General features: G+C 45.0%; 1 protein-coding gene across 1 annotated transcript in view; it reads left to right on the top strand.

The window, feature by feature from the left end:
* The window catches only part of Clint1 (clathrin interactor 1), a 54,066-nt gene extending 41,938 nt beyond the window's left edge, over positions 1-12,128 (top strand). The window contains exons 9-12 of the mRNA XM_032911672.1: positions 4,755-4,829; positions 7,389-7,675; positions 9,220-9,424; positions 10,440-12,128. Of these exons, the coding sequence (XP_032767563.1) occupies positions 4,755-4,829; positions 7,389-7,675; positions 9,220-9,424; positions 10,440-10,786 (914 nt within the window). The 3' untranslated portion in view covers positions 10,787-12,128. The remainder of the gene's footprint in view (positions 1-4,754; positions 4,830-7,388; positions 7,676-9,219; positions 9,425-10,439) is intronic.
* Positions 12,129-27,099: the final 14,971 nt, after the last annotated feature.

Consider the following 27,099-nt stretch of genomic DNA (forward strand, 5'->3'; position numbering starts at 1 on the left):
ACATAGTGTCACGGAGTGTCAGTTATTTTGGACTTCCTGGCATGAAATATTGAAAGGCTCTGTTTATGCATCTGTGGAACAGTCGAAGAACTAAATAACTGGAAAGTCAGCTGTGTGGGCATGGCCTTCCTCCTTTGTGATCCCAAGATTACTTTGAACAGAAAATTACTTTGGGCAGAAAAAACCTTTGAATGGTTTTTTCCTCTGGTGTAAATGGTAGACTGACTTACATACATACAGCAGTTAATAGAGTAACTGAGGCAGAATCTAAATGAAATCCGGAAGGTTTCTTGCCCTTAAAATTTAGCTTAATAATATCCCTAAAGCAACTGTATATGGCTTGACATCAGAATTACTTTTTAATAACTTCGTTTGAAATATATATATTTAACTGTAGATCTTAAATGAAGTTCTGCTACAGAAGGAAGTTAGATTTAAATATTAGCACTTGCACATGTGAGTGTGAAAGGATCTGCCAGATGTGTGTGTGTGTATGTGTGTCTGTCTTGTCTGTCTGTCTGTCTTTACATCTTGGTTGCTAGCACTTTACAGAATATCTGCTAAAATCTGAAGACTATCTGACCAAATTCACAACTGCATATGTGAAAGCCAGGCTGCATATCATCTTGTTCTTGAGATTGTTTTGGTAAATGCTCCATCGTAATCTCCTTTACAGTCTCCTAAGGCAATGCTTTAGCGCCTCCTATATAAACAGCTGGTGTCTACTGGAACATTTTCCTAAGTCAGTGCGGGAAAATAGGTATTAAAATTAGAAACTAAGCCAACTAAAAATAGAATGCTAAAAACCATTCCATTTCTCTTTTAGTGAGTCAACCTTGTAGGTTTTGTCCCTTTGTGAATAAGGAATTTAGGTCTTAACTTACTGTTCTATAAACTGTATGTCTCTTGAGTGAGAGTGGAGAGAAACATGTCAGCAGTACAACGAGAAAAACTGTGTTAATAGGGCTTAGTACAAAACAGGGTTTCTCTGTGTAGCCCTGGCTGTCCTGGAACTCATTCTGTACACCAGACTGGCCTCGAACTCTGAGATCTTCTTGTCTCTGCCTCATCAGTGCTCAGATAAAAGGCCTGCACTGCCCTTCCATGTGCCAAGATTAAAAACAGTTTTTTAAGGGCTGAAATTTATTCATTATCATTTGAACCTAGCTGCATTTTAATGTGGATTGGAAGCACTGTGGGGCAGCCTTAGTGCATCATCTTTCATTCGAGTGGAAGTTGTCTTTAAGCTGTGTTTACTGGAAGTTGTTAGTGGGTTTTTTTCACTGATGATAATGGTGATGATGATTATGACAGTGACAACGATGATAACTTTTTAAATGTGGGAAACAATTGATTTGCCCCAAATTAAATATACAAAGGTAACTTAAAATTTTTAGCAAATATTATTTGTAAAATGTTTTTTTTTTCTTCTTTTTTTCGGAGCTGGGGACCGAACCCAGGGCCTTGTGCTTGCTAGGCAAGCGCTCTACCACTGAGCTAAATCCCCAACCCCCTTGTAAAATGTTTTTGAGACTTTGCCTTGTAGCCCAGGTGGCCGCACATCTGCTCCTGCTACATTGGCCTCCTAGCTGCTCAGGGGACCTTTGCACACCGCCTCTCAGGTAGACTTCAGCACTTGTTGTGTGCAAAGCTTTTGGCCTCTGGTTGATGGCAGCTCGTCTTCTAACCTTCCCTTCCACTTGTCTCCAGCAGCACTTGCTGTGAGTCACACACTGTAGTCATTTAACCAAGTGATCTCTGTTTTCTGTACTTCAGGTCTCTTAGCTTGAGGTTTTCCTAAATTCTTTTGTGTTCCAAATAGAAGTAGCCCTGCCTTCCGGTCTTTGGGAGGAAAGAACCTCATTACCTTTGGAGTACTGTGTTTGAACGCGTATTTTATAGGCCAGTTCTGACTTTGAGGTTGGTGCTCTGGGTTCCTTTTGTTCTCTAGTGGAGACATTTGTTCTTGCTGATGGTTTAAAAACTAGTCACTTACTTTCTATATGTTAGGACTCCTCAGGTTTTATTGCACTGGATTAAACTTAGTGTGCGGTTTTTCATTTGTATTTCAAGCACTGGAAAATTCACAGTCCCAGCTGGTTAGGAGATAAATAACCTCCTTGCTGGGGAGAGGCAGATGGGTTTGGTTTGTTTGTAATGACAGCACTCGTGTGGGAATCTGCACGAATGGCAGCAGTGGCCTTCCCCGTGCAGCACACTTTGATGGGCTTCTCTGTACCTCCTTAGAGGTGATGTGGGAAGAGCGGAGAATAGGGACTGACATTGAGTTAGTGCATCATTGTGCCTGTCCCTCCTAGGAGAAACTTGCCCGATTAGAAATGGGTTTTTAATTTCTGAAAGGCTTCTGACAGCTAAAGGTGGTTTTGTGGTGCTTCAGAAAATGTCTGCACCAGAGAACATGCATATCCAGTCTCGCTGCTCCTTCCTGAAGTCATGCAGAAACCAAGCTGCATGTGCCTGTGAACGTGTGATGTGTACAGTCGACACGTGGGTGGGAGAAGGGGAAGATTGAAATACCACAGTCAGGAAAAGCTTCTTAAAATCTGTTCCTCACTGCTTTATCTTCAGCATGGACTCTTCTTTGTAACTTGGACTAGTTCAGATTTGAAGGTCTGTACTTGGCTTAGCATGAAATTTCCTCCCTGTTGTTTATTCACTGCTTAGATGAAGCAAATTAATATAATCTGTTTTTAGATCCTTTCCTGTTAAGAGGAATTAGTATTCTATTTGCAGTATACATTATCAAAATGTTTGAGGTAAGGAACAGAAGACAAACATAGATTAAGCGCCAGCTCTCTGCAGCATTCATTTCCCTGTTTTTATTAACGTGTGCTTGTCTGGGATATGCACGTTCAGCTTGCTGCTCTTTGTGCTCCTAGCATTTTATCATGTTCCGTGTGCCTGTAAGAAAGCAAAAAACAAATGGCTTTGACACTGTGCGTTGGATGAATTGTGAAGTAGCCTCATGAGCTCTTGGGTCAGTAGTGGCAGAGCCCGTGGTTGGCACTGGCTGGCTGCTGGGAGGACGTGTCAGTAAGTGTGGTGATGGAGAATGGGGACAGAAGAAAGTATTAGTTGTGTCTGCTGATAGTTGACTACATAAGTATACATTAAAAAGAAAAAGCAACAGACGCGTATGGAAAACTGATTCTTCCTTTATTGAGCTGGCCATCTAAGAAGGGGTGGGGGGGTTACACTTTAATTAACCCAGCTGAGTGGAGCAGATGGGGTAGAATGTCTTGCAGCGATAAAACAATTCAGAAATGGCACCAGATGTTGGAGGCTGTCCCTGGTGGTGTTTGAGTGCTGCCCAGATGTTGCAGTCCCACCTGGCAAGTTCTAAGCACTGCAGGCTAAGCAGCTGTGATGTAACCTGTGCAGCGTTCGTAGAACACTAAAGCGCTCTATTGAGCTGCTGCTCCAGACTTCTCAGGTTCTGGCCTCTCAGGTCTTTGGCTTTAAGGACAGAAAACAAAGCCAGCAGCTTAAAGTTTTAGATCTGTGATTTGTTAATCACTTACGTAAAAGAAAGTAATACTAACACTTAAAACACACTGTAATACACACTGTTGATAAAAGTAAATCTCTCACTGTACTGTTTATAAATACAGACTGTGCATAGGAGATTGACCTAGTGGCTGTGATTTTGCCATTTTACAAAGAGCTATTCAAGTAGTAAAAAGGGCTGACAGGGAGGCTCACATTACACAACATGATGACCTGAGTTTTTCCTTGGGTTGAGACCTGTGACTTCTGCATGTATATTATGTCATAGCGTGTGTACAAGAGCCACACACACAATAATAATAATAGTAGTAGTAGTAGTAGTAGTAATATAGCAAAGAGCTGATTTTTTTTCTTGGTGTGTTAGAGAAAAGTATTTAATCCTTTGTGAGAGAACAAGTGGGAAAGCCTCCTCCCAGCGGATAGTGTCACCCGGAGGTCTCTCCCACTCTCTGTGCACAATGGTTTTTAATGCACACCAACTTTAAGTTTGACATATGGGGGGCAGGAGAGACTATTCAGTGGTTAAGGACACATACTGCTTTTGCAGAGAACCCAAGTCCAATTCTTAGTACCCATGTCACAGTATCCTACAACTCCAGTTCCAAGGAGACCCTATACCTTCTACTGATCTTGGGCACCTGCATACATTGGGCATATACTCACACAGCACACACATGCACATAAATAAAAGTAAACATGTTTTTAATTTTGAATTGTACAGCCTCCCCACCCCTTTGTGTCTATGTGACTGTCTGGTTCTTTGTTTTATGTTCATTGTTTTTCTGGTGTTAACTCTGACAGGGAATTTTTTTTTTCTTTAAAAACCTAACACGCAATGTGAAGCTGACTTCAGAATGACTATTCTGACTGTATAGAACTTCACTGACAAGTACAGAGTTTGGGTGGTTAACTTCAGTGTATGATTTCATTCATATATAAATGTCAGATACGTAATCTATATATATGTACACATATGTGATAATATATGTAACATATAATGTGTATGTAAAATAAAGTTTTAAAAAACTGGAAGAGGAAATGTCAAAAGGCCTGAGAATCCAAGAAGGGTGGCAGAGAGAGCGACAAGAGAGCAGGTTCATTCCGTGTGGAGGGATAGACCTCTCCTGTTGCTTACTTTTGTGTGTTGCTTAAAAAGGGTTCCTGTTTAAAGTTGCTGTAATTCTTCCACGACTCCGGCGTTTCAAACACCCCCTCTTGCCTTCTAGGAGGAGCAGCTGACTTATTCGGGGGATTTGCTGACTTCAGCTCTGCTGCTGCATCGGGCAGTTTCCCTTCCCAAGGTATGAAGTGCTTTGTGAAAAGTTATCAGAAAAGTTATAGCCAGAGCCACTAATCAGCTTTATTAATCCTTATAGGATTTATCATTTCATAATTCCCAATCAATTTATCCACAAGATATTTATTGGGCCAGGGTCTTAGGTATCCCAGATGAATTAACTTAGTTGTATACTAAACAATGCCACAAAAACTACCTGTATTCATAATACTCTTGTTTAGTCTTGCTAGGGTGAGTGTAAGGACACAGGATCTTACTTTAGAGCAAAAATGTAGTAACCGTATCTTGTTTACCGTAGTTGACCTGATTTTTCAGGAATGAAAAATGGCAGCTGTCTCAAACTACGGGTGAACAGCGCCTGCCGTGTCTCCTCCTCTAGTTGGTTTGTCTGTAGGGGTAGGTGAGGTGCAGACTAAGGTCCTTATGTCTTTCCCTGAAGGTGGCAAGAGAGTGGTCATGTTTTTTCATAGACTCTGGTTGTCTACAGTGTGAGAGACCGCTATAAAAACAGCTACAGGAGTCAAAAGCATGAGGCAGGGGCTCGGGCAAATGTTATGTAATTAAGTTAGAGTCACGCTTCAGTTCACATACACCATTGCTGATAAAATAACCTGGATTGAGTTTACCTGGTGGGGAGTTAGAGAGACAAATGCGTAGCTTTGAGTATGGTTTGTATTATTTTGACCATCTCCCTCTATAAAATCCCCAAACTAGAGTTGTTAATTAAACTGCTTCATTCTGGCACTGCAGCACCATCCTAAGGCTGGTACCTTACTGTGGGCACATCAAAGTGGAAGGTAAACATGGCCTAGCCATACAGGCTTCCTGGGTAATCCTGGGTGCCTTTATGTATATGAAGTTGTCTAGTATGCAAATAACTTGAATATATTAGTGCAGCCTTCGCATACGTCTCTATCTGTGTATGTGTGATTAATGCAGTCTCATCACCACCGCACAGGTGCTGAACCCACAGCAATGATTAATCATTTCTGAACAGTGCTGGCCCCACTAGGAAGCTCATCCTTGCATGATCAATCATCCCAGGACTGAGTTTTCAGATGGGGCAGCATGCTTTGCCCTGGTTCCACCCTCACTCTGCTTAATGGATCCTACAAATGGCAAATCAGGGAGAGTGTATGTTCACTCAGCAGCCTTACTGGGAATGGGCTTAAAACACTGAATGTCAAGAACTAATTTAGAATGGTCACTGCAGTGACTTGTAAAGAGTGATAGGTTCCAGTAAGACCTGAGTAAAGAGTAATAGCCCACTCCTACATGACCTGTGGACAGACAGAGCTTGGGGTTTCTCTCCCGAGGGTGATAGTGTGCTGTATGCAGCTCTTCCAGAGGCCAGACACAACATTCTGTATTGTGAACTCACTTGGCCTGTCCAGGTTAATCCAGCGTAATAATATCAACCCTCAGATGATGACACGTATGCTGTTATCTATCTTTGAAGAGTTGGGCCCAGAGGAGCTAGCTGGCTAGCTCAGCTTGACTTGTTAATAGTTTGTCTCTGGAATGCATAGCTCGGGTTGCCGTTCTGAAGTGTGAGCTTTCCATTCCCGTGCGAGGAGGATAGAGAAGACTGCCTTGGAGGAAGCATGTTTGGTTCACGGTTTCAGAGGCTCCATGGCCAGCAGGTTCCTGCTTGTGGGCCTGGGGTAGAAAGGCTACTGTCCTTAGAATGGAAACAGAGAGGCTACCAGGGAGGGCCAAATATGCCCTTCAAAGGCACACTCTTCCTCCGGGCTGGCCCCACCTCCTAATGGCCTACCCAGTCTACTCATCTAGACTGGCCTACTGACACACTTAGCACAACTGTCACCCAGGGGTTTCTCTGTGTTGCAGACTGCTCACCAAGCCTTTAATACCTGCCCCTTCAGCTTGCATTTCAAATTCAAATTAGTAAGAGTTCCCCTTGGTTTTTATTGAAATACACTGAGCAGTCAGCATACTGAAGATTGATCTTAGTAGTAGCCCATGTATAGTCAGTGAGAACAAGAACAGAGAGAGACCTCCTAACACAAGTGTATTAAATGCCCACACTTCATTTTATTAACTTCTTATTCTCCGTGGTTTGTTTTGTTCTTATTAAATTATAGGTCATGAATGTGAGACTTTGCCAATTACGTAGGTATAAATTGCAGGCTGATTTCTCTTTGAACCTTCTAAATGATGAACAAAGATGGGATTCTAATTGTGGAGTACCTCCCCACTCCCATAAGAAGTTAACCAGTATAGAATTTTCTCCTTTTTCTGAGTTCCATGTGTTTAGTTAATGCAGACCTTGTTGTGTGGTTTCGTGATGCTTTTTGTGTATCATGCACAGGCCTGCCAAGAGGTGGGCTTTACTTTGAGAGTTGTAACTTTTCCTTGCCACCTTGTAATGCTCTTGTAATATTCATGAGGAAGGATCCTGTCCAGATGGAGATGGAGCCCGTACATGTTAACCTGCATGGACGCCCATCAGCTTCTATTAGTTGCAGTTCATGTAGCTTACGTTTGCTCTGGGCACTTCAGAGTGCCTCTCACCCTTGTCCTCTTTCTGTCTCGGTAACAGCAACAAGTGGGAACGGAGACTTTGGTGACTGGAGTGCCTTCAACCAAGCCCCATCAGGCCCTGTTGCTTCTGGTGGTGAGCTCTTCGGCAGTGCCCCACAGCCTGCTGTAGAACTCATCAGTGGTTCACAGCCAGCTTTAGGCCCACCTCCTGCTGCCTCAAACTCTTCAGATCTCTTTGATCTTATGGGCTCATCCCAGGCAACCATGACGTCTTCCCAGAGTATGAATTTCTCTCTAATGAGCACTAACACTGTGGGACTTGGTTTGCCCATGTCAAGATCACAGGTAAGATGTCTGTTTCCCTTGGGAATTGTTACTTACAACTACTAATATGTCTAACAGATTGATGGGTTAATGTAAGACAGCAAGAACCCCACTTCCACCCCCATAGTCCAGTGTGGGTCTAAACACCGTTAGGTGGTGCGGGACTGCGCAATAGGAGTGAGAGGCCGTGCCTGTGTTGTAGGTTGCACCTTTCACCCACTGTGTCTTTTGCATGTTCTGAAGGTAGGGCAGTCTTGCCTGTGCGGGTCACCACCAGTTGGTATTCAGTTATGTTTAAACATTGATTTGGGGGGAAATAGATACGTTGTTTGACTCATGGGAAATAGTCAATAAACTGGTGTGTTTGGATGGTTTTGTATCACTGTGCATCGTTGCTCAAGTATAAAGTCTAGTGATGGCTGATACCCAGTTCCCGGCTTGTTGGCGCCCTTCATTTTATTTGTTTTTTGTTTGTTTTTTTTTTTTCGTGTTTTGTTTTGTTTTGTTTGTTTGTTTGTTTGTTTTTTCCGGAGCTGAGGACCAAACCCAGGGCCTTGCGCTTGCTGGGCAAGTGCTCTACCACTGAGCTAAATCCCCAACCCCGGCACCCTTCATTTTAAAAAAGGAAAACTCTCACGAGTTTTTAAATTCACACTTTTAGAGTCAAGAGTTTTGCGTAACAGTAGCTTAGACTTGAACATAGTTGGAAAGTATCTGAGTTATACCTGGAATTTGCTAGTTAGAACTGAGTGATAAGTTTCTGATGTTAATTATTCATTTCAATGTATTGATCCTGTCTTTGGGGTATTGGGAGATCAAGGAAGAGAAGAAAAGCAGAAAGGTGACTGAGAGGCCAGTGACATTCTTTCAGCCACTGTTTTGTCTCTGACCCTTCATCTTGGTAGACTTCTCACTTCTCATCTCCCATTCCTTTTTTTTCTGTCCTTTAAGAATCATCCTTAGTAGCCACGTGCACCTCTGCTTCTTTTTCCTGAATGTCTTCCCTGTCAGTCCTCACTGTTTCAAGAGCCATTGACGGTGCCCACTGGAGGCAGTGGCGGTGCACAGAGCCAGGAAGCACTTGTCAGATCCTGGGCCAGACATTGGCAGCTTGATGGCCTGGGCTTTATAGCATGAGCGACAGACCTGCATGCTGTGTTGTAAGGACAGAGTTCCTCCTGTCCTCTGGCTTCAGTCATGTTAACCCAGCTAGTGGGGCTCTGCCCTGTCCAGGCGCTGCCCTTCAGCTTGTACTCAGTAACTGCTTTCCTGGGGCGGGGAGCTGTCTTAACATGAAGTTGGTTATTGTCCAGGGCGTTTTTCAGAGAGAGTGGCTTCTACAGGACCGAGCATTGGGTTATGGGATAATGGGACCCAGTGTCCAGAACGGCCTGTTAAGACCAGGAGGGGATCAGTGAGCAGGATGTAAAGTGGATAAGTAAAAAGAAGCACCTTGGCATTGAAGTCGTTAGTGTAAGGCATCCATGCTTATCTGATTCTCTGAAATTGTTGTTGATAACTGGGCAGCTGGCACCTCATTTCTAGAGCGTCCTTTTCTCTTCCAGCCTCTGCAGAATGTTAGTGCAGTGCTGCAGAAGCCTAACCCTCTCTATAATCAGAATGCAGATATGGTCCAGAAGTCGGCCAGCAAAACCCTGCCCTCTACTTGGTCTGACCCCAGTGTCAACATCAGCCTAGACAACTTACTACCTGGTATGCAGCCTTCTAAGCCCCAGCAGCCATCGCTTAACACAATGATTCAACAACAGAGTAAGTCACTCAGATGCCCCCGTCTGTGTTTCATATATTTTGCCCTGACCACAGGGCTTGTTCAAGCATTAAAATAACAATAGATAAATATACTGGGCACGGGCTGGGGTGTGTGTGAAGATAACCACATTCACCTAAGAGCTTTCTGCTTAGTGTTTACTCGACACCCTTCCCACTGTCACACTTGACTCTGTAATATGCTCCTGGTGTGATATGATTTATGAGTTCAAGGACAGCTGAACTGCATGGAGAGACTGTTAAGTGCCCGGGCAGTGAGATGCAGCTCAGGGGCACAGGTCTTACCAGCATCCCTCAGCAGTGGATTCTCCGCAGTGCTCCCAGGCAGAGAGTAGCTTTCCCAGAATCACTGTACAGCTGTTTCTGCAAACCACGAAGAAGAAACAAACAAAACCATGTGACTCCCCAGCTCGAGGACCCGGCCTCCCGGCTGTTCTTTTCTCTCAGAATGCTGTGAGAAAAGCCCACACCACCTTTGAATGGGATGAATGGATGTCTGTCTGTGCTGTTATCTTTCTTGTTCTTCTCACTTAACAGCACAAATATGAGGAATTTGTTCCTGTGTTGAACATTGTCAGAAAAAAACGATTTTTAGATTATCTCCTCATACCAGTGTATAGCTTCTATTGTTGGTCGTTTTAAATTATTTTCAGCTTAAATAGAATTAAATTTGTATACATTCTATACAATTGTTTTCTTCTTACAACACTGAGTCAAAGAATGTAAACTTTTTAAGGCTTTTGGTAGACCCTGACTTCGCACACCTTGTTGGGTGGGATTCAGCAATGGATTTTGTAGGAATGTTTGGGGTCCTGTTTCTCCCATTCTTACTGTTTCTACATTCCCTAGGAGACCAGGCCAACATCCACTGAATATTTGTTGGATGTAACCAGGGCAGACTAATTGACTTACTGGGTATTGACAAGTTAGAAAAACATGTCATGTTTTTCTGCTCTGTAAATCTTTACTGAAGTCATGTCCCCCTTTCTTCCGGTAGATATGCAACAGCCTCTGAATGTGATGACTCAAAGCTTCGGAGCCGTGAACCTCAGTTCTCCATCAAACATGCTTCCTGTCCGGCCACAAACTAACCCTCTGATGGGGGGACCCATGCCTATGAACATGCCCGGTGTAATGACGGGCACCATGGGAATGGCCCCTCTGGGGAACACCGCAGGGATGAGCCAGGGCATGGTGGGCATGAACATGAACATGGGGATGTCGGCCTCGGGGATGGGCTTGACAGGCACCATGGGAATGGGGATGCCCAGCATGGCCATGCCGTCTGGAACTGTGCAGCCCAAGCAAGATGCCTTTGCAAACTTTGCCAACTTTAGTAAATAAAAGGTTGTAACGGAGCGAGTGGAAGAAGACTCTGTAGCTGCAATAGGTGATGTTGGGATGGAAGATGCTAAGCAGTTCCCTTTTCTTTTATCAGTTAATTAAATAACCACATAAAGAACCAAAAAGGCTGGTGTTTCAGAAGCGATGCAAGAGCACTTCAGACGAGGCAGTCAGGATCGGTTTCCCCAGTGAAGATACATACGCTCCTAATGGGGCGAGGGGGCACGAGAGCCTCTCTGTCAGAGAGCCTGTGTCCCAGCGTAGTCTGTGGGAGGACTGGCATGGATGGGGCTGAGTAAGTGTGCTTCACTCTCTAACTTTATACTTTCTCTCCCTGAGGAACTTGATTTTCTGTCCCTCAGTCGCCTTGTCATGATTGGGTCTGTTCCTTTACTACCACTCTCAAGTCCATGTATGAAATCATTAAAGTTGGGTGATCAGTTTTTTATAAAAATATATATTTTTGTCCAAAAAAAAAAGGCATACCTATGTGATTATGGCTGAATCAGAGGTAACTGGATGTGTGTACTTTGCCAGGCTCCAGCAGTGCTGCTACCCACCATCTGAGTCTGCATGGAATCCACCCTCTTCCCGCAGGCAGCGGGCAGTGGCTGTGAGGCTTCGCCCGTGTCTCCTCCCATTGCCCATGCAGCCCTGGGAAAGCCTTCCTCAGGGCCGCTCTGCGGTTTCCCTAACAGAGGAGAAGGAAGACCGTGTGTTGTTTGTTTGTAGCAGTTGTTCATTGCCCTTTGCAGCGACTGACTTGGCAAAGCTGCTTCCTGTGTGTATCCTTGGAGCCATCATTCAAGTCAGAAACAGTCAAAAGAGAAAAATATTTATTTTTATCTTTTTTGGTGTCTTTTCAAAAAATTGAAAGGTAAAAATACATTAAAACCTTAAGTTAATGTACATGTTAGGACTCAGCAACGTTCACATTTAGATTTTATACGTATTTGTTTTGTTTTGCGTTTTGAGTGTAATACCGCATTAGCAATATGGTTCCAATAGAAGTTCGATATATATATATTATTAAAGGAGACCTGTAGCAGTCAGAGATTTTATTGATTTAATGACAAATAAAGGAAATTAATTAAATGTTTTTTTTTCCTGCTGTGATTCTGCATTAAGCTCACATGAAAATCATGATTCTAGAGTTTGGAATGCAAAATTAAATGTTTCAACCTCAAGCTGGGAATATTTTTTAAAATAAATACTATAAGTATCAAATTATTATCTCCCCCACTTTATGTTGAAATTTTTTTTATTGAATTGGTACAAGTTTGTTTCCATTGTATTCATGATGTTCTGTTCTATATAACATTAAAACATTCATTAAAACCAACGTGGCCCTGCCTCTTCTCTCATCCACTAGACACAAGGCCATTGGGGGGAAATAATTATAATTTGGGCAAAGTAATTTTTATAAATAATTTAAAGTTATTTAATGACTTCTCTATTCTCTCCTATCAGGCTCTCCTGTCAGGAATTAAACATGAAGCAGCAGAGACACCGTGCTCAGCTCTGCTCCGCTCCGCTAATGTCCCATCTACAACATTTCTAATTAGGCAGAAATCCATGTACTTCAGCTAAGTGGGAAGGAAAAGTGATTCATTTGCTGAATAAGAGATGAGAAAGGGTGTAATTAGCCGACTGCGGTTTTTAATCTTTCAACAATTCTGTGTGTTTAAATTAGTTTCAAAGAATGGGAGCTTTCAACTGTTGTTACTTCAGAGTGGTCCAGCCAACCTCTGCTGGCAGTGGGGTAGGCTGTCTGCATTTACGATTGAACCCTGTAATCTTCACTTACTCTTAATTGAGAATTATGTCTTCACTTTCTCAAATATATATATAGTTCTTAAAGGAAGTAAATATTTCATACCTGAGCTTGTTTTGCTGCTGTTGTAATAGCTTCATGAACCAAAAAAATCCAAAACAAAACAAAAAAAGCAAAATTAAAAATAGCCGTGTGAGTAGGGGCAGTGAGTAGAGGCATTTGCATGATGACCTGAGTTCAAGACCCACACAGTGGATGGAAAGAACCAAATCCCACAAGCTGTCCTCACACCTTCACAGACACCCACATCATTCACAAATGTGTGCAAAGCGTGTGTGTGTGTGTGTGTGTGTGTGTGTGTGTGTGTGTGTGTGTGTGTAATAGATGCCTCAGGCAGTAAAGTGCTTGCCACTGCAGCCTGATGTGAGGACAGTAAGAACTGACTTCACAGTGTTCCTCTCACCAGCACACTTGTGCGGTGGTGCACACACACACACTGTCATGGAGTAAACACTATGTGGTGCTCTTTGCTGTGCTCCATTCAGCTTCCCTTGCTTTAAACCTCCTCCATCCTCCACAGGCACCTGTACACGTGCACATACACAGAGACAGACGCTCACCCATTAACATGGTCAAACAGCCAAATTGCCTTGGGGGTACTAGTTTGGAGGTAGTCACAAGAAGTGGGCCCTACAGTTAACTTACAGTAGGAAGTGCCGGTTATCACTTTGCTTCTGCCTCAGATACTCATGAAATGGTAGGTTATGTTGGCAGCTTTCCATGCATTCTGGTCTCTCCACTGTCTGGTGATCAGTCATTATGATACAGTTTTACAGCTAAGATAATGGGAAGTGAAGGGAAGTTTGTACTGGGCATGCTAAATGGCTTTCAGAACTAAACTGGCCTTCTCTTTCAGCTTGCCTGGGTGGCAGCGTGGTGATGGAGAAGACCCCTTTTGCTTGCCTGGGTGGCAGCATGGTGATGGAGACCCCTTTCGGCTTGTCTGGGTGGCAGCGTGGTGATGGAGACCCCTTTCGGTTTGCCTGGGTGGCAGCGTGGTGATGGAGACCCCTTTCGGCTTGCCTGGGTGGCAGTGTGGTGATGGGAGACCCCTTTTGCTTAGGGCTGAATCTGATGGTCCAGGCCTCCAATACCAGATGGTAGGAGAGTCCAAGTTCAAAGCCAGGCTGGCAACTTGGACAATGTCAAACGGCTGGCAGAGGGTTTGAGGCTCTGGTTTCAATCCCTCAGTGCCTGCTACCCCCCACCCCTCACGCCAAAAAAAAAGTTTGAAAACATATATGAGATTTCCAATTTCTGAGCTCAATCAGTATTTAGTGTTTCTGTGCTCTTATTAATTTCTCTAAAATGAAGTCCAATCTTGCCTCTCAGTGATTAAATAAAACTGCTGGGACTCACCCACCCTGGGGGTGTCTCTGCCTCCTGCTTTACTCATGCAAATATGCTTCCTTACCAACTCCCTTTGCTTCTGTTGCTGGACACCACTTCCTGTGATGTCACATAATTGACACAGCAAAATCCCAAAGTTCCTAATAGCCAGCCCTTCAGAAAGGCCGAGTGGCTGTCTTAGGCTGGTGTCTGTAATAATTGACGGTTATGCTGCCTTCATGAACTTAACACAACTTTTTATATTTTCTAACTGTCAAGGGAATTGTTATGACTCCATATGTGTTTATCATGGAAATGCAGATGTCTAAGAGAGAGGCTCAGCTTTGGGTCTGAGGAGATCTGCAGAATATTTCCTGCTAGTTTACTTACTGTTGAGACGGAGCCTCTGTAGCCCAGGCTGGCCGCCTCCTTGTTAGCATTGCAGATGTACCCCACCACACCAGCCCCAGCTTCTATGAGCTGTAGAGATCTCAGATGTGTTCTGTGAATTCTAGCAGTCTTGTTCACTAAGCTCTTAACTCTTGATATCCAGGAAAACGATTATATACAAAGACCAAAAATCCATGAAAGACGAGTTTGTATTTACCTCTGACTCACTATGCCCATAATTCATGTCTTCCTGTAAGGTGCTGGGCGGGGATCAGTCACCAGTTCGAAAGTTTAGCTTCCCACAAATTTGGGAGAGATCTGAAGTCCTGCTAAGCAAAAATGGCTTTATTTCTTGAAATAACTCAAACAATATGAGACCCTTCTTTTCCTTTTTTTTCTTTTCTTTTCTTAGCTTACTTCTTGGAACTGTAGGCTTTAGATACTCCAAGCGCATGTGTTTCCTAGTTTATAATGAGATTGGGTGACATGAAGCTCTGTGGTTTACAATAAGCAATAAAAAGACCACCTCAGAGTACTCACCTGTGGCTGCCGCGGTCGCTCAGCAGCACTGACACATCTGCACTCTGGGCCGAGCCCCTGGTCCACCCAGGTCACTTCATTCTCAAGGCTAATAAGTACTTTCTCCTTGGCATAAAGAATAGGCAAGGCAGACTTTTTTTTTTTTTTTGGTTCTTTTTTTTCGGAGTTGGGGACCGAACCCAGGGCCTTGCGCTTCCTAGGTAAGCGCTCTACCACTGAGCTAAATCCCCAGCCCCGACATTTTTTAAAAGTAGAGTTGAGTATCCCAAGCAAAGCCTGCTAATATAGTCACCCAGTTGACCGATCAGGAAGACAGACAATGCCACCCAGAAGTCTAGACAGTGTTACCTGGAAATCCTCATCTAAGCCCTTCATTTGGAAACTACTTTGTAGTATAGATGCAGAATTTATATTTGGTGAATAGAGCAATAAAAATGTGATATTATAGATCCGTTGTTCTCAACCTTCCTAAATCCGTGACCCTTTAATACAGTTCCTTATGTTGTGGTGACCTCCAACCATAAAATTGTTTTGTTGCTGTATTTGCTCTCTGTTGTGAATTGTAAATATCTGACCTACAGGGTGAGAACCATGGTTCCAGAGCATATCCTATAAATTTTATTAAATGCTATTTTTCTTCACTGTCTTAATGCCCAGTCTTAATGAAGTCACTTTGTAGCTGAAACAGGCCTTGAACCTACAGTTCTCCTGCCTCACCCTCAAAAACAACAGGGATTACAGGCCTAGCTTTTTCTTTTTAGGACTGGATGTCTTTTTAAGACTAGTCGCTATGTTGCCCAGGTTGGCCTGAAATTCATGATTCTTTTGTTTAGGTCTCCTTGGAGCTGGGGTTAGACATTCAACACCACACACAGCTGGTGTTTGGTTTTTTTTTTTTTTAATTGTTTGGTTTGGGGATTTTGGTTGGATTGTTGGTTGGTTGGTTTGGTTTGGTGGAAAAGATTTCAGGTATAGACCAGACTGGCCACGAACTCAGAGATCTGCCTCAGAGTGCCAGGATTAAAGGTGTGCACCACCATGCCCAGCTGTTTTTAAAATGCAACTAAAATTAGTGGACTATGTTCCAGTAGTTGTGGTTTTCTCGTGATAGTTTTAGTTATTAAACATTTAAAACACTGGGGCTGGAGAGATGGCTCAGCAGTTAAGCCATCCAGAGGACCCTCATCCAGAGGACCCTGGGTTCAATTCCCAGCACCCACGTGGCAGCTCACAACTGTCTGAAACTCGGGATCTAGGTACATACATACATCTGAAGATACATATATTGTGCACATATGTGCACGCCTGCTGTTACAGCATATTCGTGGAGGTCAATTTGTGAAAATTCTTCCCTTTGATCTCATGGTTTCTGGGGATCAAACTCAGGTTATTAGGTTTGGCAGCAAGTACCTTTACCAACTGAACCATCTCACCAGAACCGGACTAGTGTTTTGTTTTTTAAACTAAGCATGGAATAGTCATGTCATCTGTTTGCGTTTTCTAAAGGTCAGCAGTGGGAGATAGGCCTCATAGTAAATAAAAGCCTGCTTACTCTTCTGGAGGGAGACTGTTTTGTCTGCTTTCTAGAGATGGGTGTATATTTTATACACACATCATCATCAACAACAACAACCAAATCTAGAAAGCAGAAAAACCTAGCAGATTCAGAGCAAGTTAACCCAAAGGCACCCAGAATGGTCAAAAGATAGGTCACAGGTAAGCTGCAGGTGGAAGGTAGGTGGGGCTTGTTGACCGTGTGAAGGGATCCATTTCAGAAGTACACACTGATTTCAGAACCCTCTGTTTGTTTGCTCTTGGCAATGTTCCTCTGAAGCTAGCTCTGGAGAAAATTGAGAGGCCCAACCGCCAAACCAAATTAGGAAATTTCTACATGCAAGGCTGTTCTTTTTAGGGTGTTTTTTTTGGGGGGCGTTTTTTTGAGACAGGGTTTCTCTGTGTAGCCTTGGCTGTTCTGCAACCAGTTCTGTAGACTATTCTGGCCTTGAAGTCGGAAATCTGCCGGCCTCCACCTGTTGAATGCCAGACTTAAAGGTGTGCACCACCACCAAAAAAAAAAAAAAAAAAAAGAAAAGCAAAAACAAAATTAAAGTAAGAACTTTTCATATAGCAACCAGCCAGAAGACTCACTCAGCAAGTAAAGACACCAGCTGCCAAGTCTGAGGTCCCAAGTTCAATCCATGAGACCCACATAGTGGAAGGAGAAAGTCATTCTCTGATCTCCACACGAGTACCATGGAATGGAGGCACACACACACATAAATAAAATGTAATACTTAAAACAAAAACAAAAAACTTTTCCCATACCCTTAGTCCCTCTGACGTGGAGCTGTGTTTCTCTGAGCACAGCACCTATCTTTATGTATGTGGTAAATGTTGGCTCTTAAACACTGTCTTCACCCAGTTTTTTAGCAGTCCCGAGAGCTCTTGGATTTGAATGATAAAAGGGTGCCATAAGGTACCGATTTAGTAATTAACCAGTTCTTTAATAAAGGCTCAATTACTTTATTTTCCCAATAAGGGGGGGGGGGGAAGTGTTCCAAGACAGAGTTACATTGGACATCTGGGAACCTCCCAACAGCTGGCCACCTAATGAATATTCATGAACCCGTGAGGCTCCAGCCATGAATAAACCAGTAGATGTGAAGCAGAAACAATCTTTGTCAGCCTCAAATGAGATTGGGCGCCATGTGCTGCAAAGTGTCACTGCCACATTGAATTGAGTTGGGGAGGTTAACAATCAGTCGGTATTGTCTCTGTATCTTCTCAGTTCTAAAACTCTTCCCGGACTGCTGGCCGAGTTTCCCTTGTACAACTTTGTTTCTTCCTGAGTTTGTAATTGGAAGCTTACAATGTCTGCGTTTAAAACAAAACAAAACAAGTCTTCCATTTTGTTCTAAGTTACGTGTTCACCAAGACTCTAAAAGGAAGAACTTATCTCCACTAGAGAAAGGTAGGAAGGAGCACATCCGTGTGTCTCCTTGTGAGCCAGAAAACGCTTAGGGTGAAACCTAGGGACACGACAAGACACTTGAGGCCATCGTTTGCTGTCCTTTTCAGGGACTCCCTCACCCCTCCCATGCAGACAATGACCTGGGTGTGGATACGCTTCCTAAGTGTCCCAGATGGAAGGCCAAATCGAGGAAACAATGTAACGGATACCTCAGTGACAGAGGAAGGTGGTACACTGCCATTCATGGAAATGAGACAATACTCTGTACAATAGTAGTCCTGGAAATCCTGTAATTGGATGTGGACTGAGAGGTAGTCACGTGACAGAACTCCAGTCATATGACTGAATCCTAACGTGGTGCTGGAGACTGAGTCATCAGCAAAAGGCGTCATGAGAAACGAAATGTGGGCACACCTTCAATCCCAGTACTTGGGAGGCAGAACAGGCCAACTGTTGAGACTAGCCTGGTCTACAGAGTGAATTCCAGCGGCTAGAAAAACAAAGTAACAATATTCATCCATTCCTTATAGTTACAAGATCGCCTCCTCCTCCCCTCCCCCTCATCATCCTCCCCCTCCTCCTCTCCTCCTCCTTCCCCTCCTCACTCTTCTCGCTCACCCACCTCTCCCATTACCTCCTGTTTCCCACTGCTTCCCTCCTCTCTCTCCTCTTTCTCCTCCTCCTTACACTGCAGCAGCAGGGACAGAATCCAAGGCCTGTGCATGATGGGCAGGCACTCTGTTGAGCTACATCCCCAGACCTTGTAATATATGCTATTTCTTTGTTTCTTCTTTTTCTTTGTTCCTTATTTTCGGAGATGGATGAGATGTTTGGTTGGTTGCAGTTGAGGGTGGGGATAAGCTGATGCATTCTTTTCTGTTGAGGTATAATAAATATATATTATGTAATATAAACGATATATAATCATCAACTGGCATCTTTCCTTCCCTCTGAGCTCCGAAGGGATCTATCTTAGTGACTTCCTGGATTACATTCCCGTCTCTAGCCTCTCCTTCACTCACAAGGTCATACTTATCCCTCTCCCACTCAAAAATTATTAATGACTCTCATGCCCCAGTGAGCTCAGCTGCTCAGTGACATCTAACCACAGCTAATCCTTCGAGAATCTTATCCTCCAATTCCCTTCACAAAAGTCGAGCAAAGGAGACGGCTTCTCACCGACTGCACCTCCTTTTGGTCCTCTCAGCCATCCTCACCCAGGCAGCCTTCCCCACAAGCAGGTCCTATTGACAGGACAGTTTTCTCCACGGAACCACAAGGGCAGGGGGATCTTTGCTTGCCTTCCCTTGGATGATTGCATTAGTAACCACATGCTTGGTTTCACACAGAGCTCATGGTTCCCGCTTTGGCTGGAAAGCAGTAACAGATCTATTCAAATCAGTTAGACCTTCCTTGCCGGCCCCTTGCCAGCTGTGGTGCTAGTTTCGCCACCGGATGGTCCTGCTAACCTGTGAGCTAGCATTTCAGCTACGGAACGGCTCCGTAGGGACTGGTTGCAGAGGTTGGAATGTGGTACACAGAATTACCTGAAAATCTTTTCACTTGCCTGTGGCTGCATGGGCACGTGTTTGTGTACAGCATTATATACAAGCTTAAAACTAGGCTTAGTGGCACGCACATGCGAGTCCAGCACTTGTAAGGTAGTAGGAAGGAAGAGAAAGTCATCCTTGGCTTAGTGAGACTTGGGGGCTAACCTAGGCTATTTGAAATCCTACTTCAGAAACAAACAAACAACAACAACAACAATGAAAACAAAGCAGGAGCTGGAGACACCGCTCAGTAGTTCAGAGTACCTGCCGCAGTCAAGAAGACGCAGGTTCAGGGGGAACTGGAAGAGCTTGAAGGGGCTCGAGACCCCATATGTACAACAATGCCAAGCAACCAGACTTCCAGGACTAAGCCACTACCTAAAGACTATACATGGACTGACCCTGGACTCTGACCTCATAGGTAGCAATGAATATCCTAGTAAGAGCACCAGTGGAAGGGAAGCCCTGGGTCCTGCTAAGACTGAACCCCAGTGAACTAGACTGTCGGGGGGCGGCAATGGGGGAGGGATTGGGAGGGAACACCCATAAGGAAGGGGAGAGGGGGGGGGGATGTTTGCCGGAAACTGGGAAAAGGGAATGGCTTTTCTGAAATGTATATAAGAAATACTCAAGTTAATAAAAAAAAAAAAAAAAAAAGACCCAGGTTCTGTTCTCAGCACCAACAAGGTGGCTCACAGCCCCCCAAGTTCAGAGGCATTTAATACCTTCTTCTGGCCTCTGTAAGCTCTTGCATACATGCGGTACACACACATACACTTAGGCCTATATCTACTTATAAAAATAATAAAATTCACCATTCATTTAAAGCCCAAAAGCCACAACAGTAAAACACAGTTTTATACAACAATTGTCTTTAAATGAGATACAATTTAATTTCACTGAGTTTGTAGACATCGGGCCATACACACAGATCCCACTCTAAGAGACAATGAGACTCCTCCAGGCAAATGTGCATGGGTTGGAGTCTGCAGGAGAGCCCCCCCAATCCATTTGCTGGTGAGGTTGCACAAGTACCCCCAGCGTAGGTCTCTCAGGCTAATCAGGAATGGATTGTAGCCAGAACATATTGAAAGGCCCAGCCCGGGTAATTCTTCAATTTACAATTTACAATTACGATGTACAGTTTTACTGCAGCAGGTAAAAACTGCTTGCCTTGAAAGTCCAATGAACTGAGTCCCGGTCCTGGAACCGCATACAAAGCCACATGTAGTGGCTTACATCTGTAATCCCCAGGTGGTGGGAGGCACACATCTATACAAGTCCACTGCAAGCAAGCTTCCAGACTTGATTAGGACCATGACTTTACAGAAGCCCAGCCACTTTCCTCCAGCTCTTTCCCACCTGACTGTCTCACCCTGCCTCCTTGACTCCCTTAGCTCGTCCCCATTCCACTCAGAAAAACAAGAGTGTGAGGGAAGAACAGTGCACAGGCCACTTTCTTTAGAGACCTCTGGTGACTTAATTACAAACTTACCCTCTACTACATTCTACACTTTTTATTATATATATATAATATATATTATATATTATAACATTTTTAGTGTGTGTGTGTGTATACACATATATATATACAACAGCTTGTAGGAGTCACTTCTTCGCCTCAGGTCTTGAACCCAGGTCCTTGGACTTGCCTGTAGTACCATCTCCGCAGCCTCGCTCTCTAAATTTTATCTACTTAATACTTTGCATTAGCTAGCGTTCTTATTCACACCCTCCCCTTGCAGACTGTCCAATATAAGACAATATAAGCCACTCTGTGCCCAGTGTCTCCGATGCGTACCCAGGGCCTGTTTCTTGTACTTAGTAAAATCACCCCGTTTAGGTACAGGACACATACCCTAAGCTACAGAAGACAAAGGGGGCACGTGGAACTGACTGGATTGCACTTTATCCAGAAGGATCCTTAGGGAGAAATGTCAGGTGTATTCTGAGATTCGTGAAGACAGCACGGATGCTAATCCAGCAGATGAGCCAGAGCCTGGTAGACATCATGTGTTGTTATCCAGAAAGATGATCCAAGCCCTAGGATTTGACAGTGCTCTTTCACAGTGAAAGCATTTGCTTCTTCTTGGCTCCCTCTGACCCCAGGAAACAAGAAAGCGGCCCCTCCCGACCAGCCACCGTCCAGCAGCGCCTGCGTGCTTTAGCAGCCCCACCCCCACCCTGCAACTTCTAAAGTCCTCGGCCGGAACTCCCCACAGGATTGGCCTCTGCTTTCTTTGTTCATTTTGTTTGCTTTGAAGCCCTTTGCAGGCACTGAGAAATCAATAAGCCCGGGTTGCTGCTGCCCCTGAGTGTGGCTCTTTCCCATTCTCCTCTGGGAGGCTGGGCCTACTCCAGCCCACCGGTACATACATAGTGAGGAGCCAGGCTCTGTCTGCAAATGACGGTCCTTGGAAGTAATCAAGAAGCATAGGTTTAGCTGGCTGGGGATTCCCTACCCAGGCTGTCAGAAGATGAAATGGAAGCACGGGGCCCAGGTTCGCGTGATGAAGAAGCCTCAAGTTAGGCTGGCTTCGATAGGGTTATCAGTCACCGAACAAGTTAATTATTTAGGAGAGCGCTTTTTATGGTGGGGTTTCATTTAAATCTTGCCCCTTGATGTCCGTATATAAAAATGACTAATCTGTCGGACACTGCCATTGTGCGCCAGCATCTATCACTATCGAGCCTCCTTTTCATAATTGGTGTATTAATTATAGCATCTTAATGATCTGTTTAAAATAAATAAACCATTTGCACCATTTCAAAGGTATTTTGTGAGGCTCAGCTGATATTAAAATAGCACCCAGCCTTATGTGCCTCTTCAGCAAGTGACCTAATTAGTTAATAAAGTAATTGAATATTAAAAAGGATGTTGCAAGTGATTAAAATTTAAGAGCCTTCAGAATGTTATTAAAGCTATAAATCATACATCAGGGTTTTAATTTGCATAGCTCCGGAATTACTAATGGTCCCCTGTGCACAGGGGGGTTTGGCAGTCAGTCCTTCAACAAAATGTTGGTGATGTTCAGGCATCAAATTCTTTCGGCCTCTTTTCATAGCCACGTAGAAACTTTCCCTTCCCTTGTCTAGCTGTTGACACTGCTGCTTGCTCCCTCTGGCAAGACTGTCCATTCACACGTTCATCCATGGGTGCACACGCACGCATACACACACACACACGCACACACACACACACACACACACGCACGCACGCACGCACGCACGCACGCACGCACGCACGCACACTGATGAAAATCTTCTGTGTCCAACTTCTGTGCCAGGTGTTGGGCCTTGTGAGAAACAAAATGAATCCAGCCCTCCACTTGGAGGTTTAAAGCTGCACGATCACGTTGTCCCCTCCTTGGGAATTATAAAAGGCGAGGAGGCAGATCTCGTGTGCTAGACTAGGGAGGGAACACCTAGGTACAGGTAAAGAGGTGGGGCTTTGCTGCATAGGTTTTGGGTGAGGTTTAGCCAAGCAGGACGCCCTTGAATCAGCCAGCAGAGCGTGGGAAACACTGGCTGAAAGGACTGTTTACCCAGAGTCCTCCTGCCTGCCTAGCTGCAGGAATCCCAACTGTGTTTGGCTATTCCACCAATACAGTGCTCGGAGAACAGAGCCAGGCCTGGGGACCCCGGTCATTGTAATTCTGCTCCACTCTGCCTATGGTTGGGGTAAGGGGTTGTGTTTTGAGGAATTCTAGGACGACTTTAGAAGCATTGTTTCCTTTCTGGTGGGGGAAACCTGGCTCTTCTCTGTGCCTTTGGATGACATCTTATGTGGAGTTGGTATTTGGAGCCAGAGCAGCTAGAATACTGAGACCATGAGGTAGAAGGCAAACCAAACAAAAACAGTCATTCATATGCACTGTCGCACGTCAGACCCTGGTATTGTTCGTTTTAGAACTAGTTATGGAAACTGGACCTCTTAATGTGTGAAGTAACTGTCACCTAATGTCCTGCTGCTTGACATTTCCAGAACCCTACTGGAGCCATATGGCTCAGCGTGAAGATGGATACCCTCGGGGGACCGATGAAAGGCTAAGTGAATTGTCCAGGTGAGCGGGAACGAGCTCCTAAACCGTGGCCTCGTGAAAGGGAAGGAAGAGACAAGAGGGCAAAGGCAAACCTGAGGTCTACGGTCAGAGAGCCAACAGGACACGTCGGTTGGCCGGTCAGTCAGTCAGTCTGTCCTCCCAATGGCAACTGTTGTTCGCTGAGTGTTTCCTAAGCTCCTGGTATACTTTTATTCCTTCTTTCTTCCTTCCTCCCTTCCTCCTTCTTCCTCCCTCCTCCTCCTCTTCCTCTTCTTCCTCCTCTTCTTCCTCCTCCTCCTCCTCCTCCTCCTCCTCCTCCTCCTTCTTCTCTCTCTCTCTCTCTCTCTCTCTCTCTCTCTCTCTCTCTCTGTATCCATCTCATGGGATAATTTCTGCCACAGACTACTGTGAAGTACAATCAACTGTCACCAGGATTGAACTTGGTTTCATTTCTCAAGTCAAAGCCTGCAGCGGCTCCTATGCCCAGTGGGTGGATAGAAGGGTGCCAGTCCCCCCTAAGCCCCCAGACTGCCTGAGAGAACAGATTAGAGTAAGCCTTTCCAGGAACTGCTTAGAGCTGGCCGGGAGATGACGCTTTCTTTTCAATAGTTACATGTGCTATACAGAGTCCTGACCAGGGCCGATTTCTCCATTTTCCTCTCTCAGCTCCCCTTTAAGCCAAAGTTAAAAAGCAAACCAACCTAAAGGAAAACAACAGCTAAATAAACATGGGTCAGGAGGTCTGCTAGAGACCAAGGCAGAGACTCTGAAGATGCCATGAGCTATCTGAGTCCGGGGCACACGGGGCAGTCACAGGAAAGATGATGTCAGCACTGGGCTGGGCTTCTGACAGTGATGATGGCTGGTCACCGGCCATCCCACTGACCAGTTAGCTAATGTGTGAGCAGCTACTTGCTGCCTCCAGCGTGTACTTTCCCCGTGACTCTAATTGGCCCGCACCGGAGTGAATCTGTGACCCTTCCCTCATTAGCCACATGCTCAGACCAGCTGAGCTAGCTCACACTGGGTCACTGGGGTCTCTTGTAGGAAATTACCATTCCAGTGCCCCATGGCCCTCTTTGTAACCCCAACTAATGAATGTCCCATGGAGCCTAACGTCCATCCTGGGGAAGTATGAGGCTCCACTCGCAGCGTATGTCATCTTCTGAAGGTTTAACCCAGTAAGAGCCAATTGAGGGAGCGCAGAGAATTTGGGGAAGCCAAAGAATAAATTCTCAGACACATTCATCCTGGGAGAAAGGAGGAGGATGGTGCCAGTGTGATGGATCTGGTCTCAAGACACAGAATGCAGGCATGGGGGAGTGCAGAGAACTGCAGAACATCACACAGCAAGTTCAAGTGTAAACGGCACCAAGGGTGCGCTCTGTCTGCTTAGCAGGCTACATCACCAACGCTTTAAGATTGATTTTATGGTAAGTGTCTGTGTCTGTCGCATGTATCTGGAGACCAGCGTGGCCATTGGATGCCCTGCCGCTGTTAGTATGGGTGCTCCTGAGGTACCAGACGTGGTTGCTGCGATCTGAAGCGATGACCTCTGAAGGCCTATAAGCACCTTTAACCACGGAGCCATTTCTCCAGCCCCAACCGCCAACTTTAAAAGATGAAAATGGGAGCTGGAGAGATGGCTCAGTGCTTAAGAGCACTGACTGCTCTTCCAGAGGTCCTGAGTTCTATTCCACACGGTGGCTCACAACCATCTGTATTGAGATCCTATGCCCCTCTTCTGGTTTGTCTGAAGACAGCAACAGTGTACCCACATATATGAAATAAATCTTTAAAATTAAAAAAAAAAAAAAAAAAAAGGAAAAGAAGATCCGTTCTTACTTCACACACCACTTTTGTCTCCACCCCATTCGCTGCTAGAAAATCATGCTTCAGGGAGGCTAGGGAAGCCTTTTGGAGGCCTTGCCGATAAACATCGATACCCCGAACCCTGACCCCGTTGCTTGGCTGTTCCGACCTGACACAACAGGTTTCTTCTGTTAATTACAAATGCTCGTTTGACTTATGGACATGTTTGCATCCAGTTCTGGAGTGGTCACTCCACTTAGTAGCAACCACTGTCACACTTGGGCTTTCAGATGGCGCTGCAGGACCCTATTGTTTCATTTGCGGAGAAACAAGGGCTTCCAAACAGCAGTGCAGGTGCCGTCTCCTGCCAGCAGGGGGAGACAGTGACCGACAGCCTGCAGTAGGGGATCCCGGGAAACGTTTCTTCTCTTTTCTGTTCATTTCCCTCCCTGACGGACAGCAACTGCGGTGACTGGGCTTCAGATCAGGTAAAGACAACAGTCCACGACAATCCACATGGCCACGGGGTGGATCGCAGCTGATTTTTTTCCTTATGTCAGAGCTTCTACCTAAGTATGGATCGCTGCCTGAGACATGGTCCTTTTGAGACTTAGTGAAGCAGTTTTCTTTAACCCACTGCCACCTAGTGGCAACTGGGCAGACTGAGAAAGATAATTTAGTTCTATCCAAGACTAGCAATCAAGGAACTTTTTCAGTTCTTTCTTACCCTACCCAGGAGACGAGGGTAATATTTACGGGCTTTCCTTCCCGGGCCAATCCCTGAGGTATGAAACAAACAGGGAATGGCCAGATCTTGGGCCTTGCCTCAAGCCCTCCTTTTGTGGTGGTTGGGAATTTACAAATGCAGTTGAGCTCAGGTTAACCTAGGTCTATTAGAGCAGAGCACTGCATGCCAAGTTAACGTGAAAAGCCATCAGTAGTGTGTGTATGTGAGTGAGAGCCAGAGTGAGAGTGAGAGAGCGAAAGAGAGCGAGAGAGCAAGAGACAGAGACATAGAGATAGAGATCGAGAAAGCAAGAGAGAGAGAGAGAGAGAGAGAGAGAGAGAGAGAGAGAGAGAGAGAGAGAGCGCAGCAGGGGTTTGCTCATGCTAGACAAGCACTCTACCACCAAACTATACCCTGTCCTTGGAGCTTTAGAGATTGGAGCTAGCTGTGTAGCCTAGGCCAGCCTCCAACTCCCGTGTGCTGCCTCTACCTCCGGTGTGCTGGGATGGCAGGTGTATGCTATGTCTGAACCCACGTGGTTTGTTTATTTGTCCTACTGGGTACGGTGAAAGCACACAGGAGAGCAAGTCACTGACGTGGCTAGCCCTTGGGCCACTCATTTCTCTTTCATGCAGAGGGAAGCTGTGAACCATTCACAGACTTCTGGAAGCATGTAAACACTCAGAGAGGATAAGAATCAACAGGGACTTCACCTGATCTCGAGGAGAATGGATCAATGCCAGTGAAGGCCAGGCAGAAGAAATCCACAGGGCAGCTTGCAGTTGAGAGAATTCAAATTTGGGAGGAAAAAGCTGCCTTAAAGATGGAACCCCAGATATGGGCTTTGGTATCAAGAAGGCCCAAGATAAGTGTGTGTGTGTGTGTGTGTGTGTGTGTGTGTGTGTGTGTGTGTGTGCATTTGTGTCCACGTTTAGGCACCTGATGTCCTCCTTCGCCTTCCCTTTCACGTGGCATAGGGTCACATCCCTGAGCCTGGTTGGAAGCCAGTGAGCTCCAGCGTCTCCTGCTGCCCACCAAGATTTACCCCTGGGGTTACAGGAGGGTGTGGGATGCCTGACTTGCTACGTGGTACATGGATCTGAACTCTAATCCTTAT

This window comes from Rattus rattus, chromosome 9 (assembly GCF_011064425.1).
Source record: "Rattus rattus isolate New Zealand chromosome 9, Rrattus_CSIRO_v1, whole genome shotgun sequence".
NCBI classification, from domain to species: domain Eukaryota; kingdom Metazoa; phylum Chordata; class Mammalia; order Rodentia; family Muridae; genus Rattus; species Rattus rattus.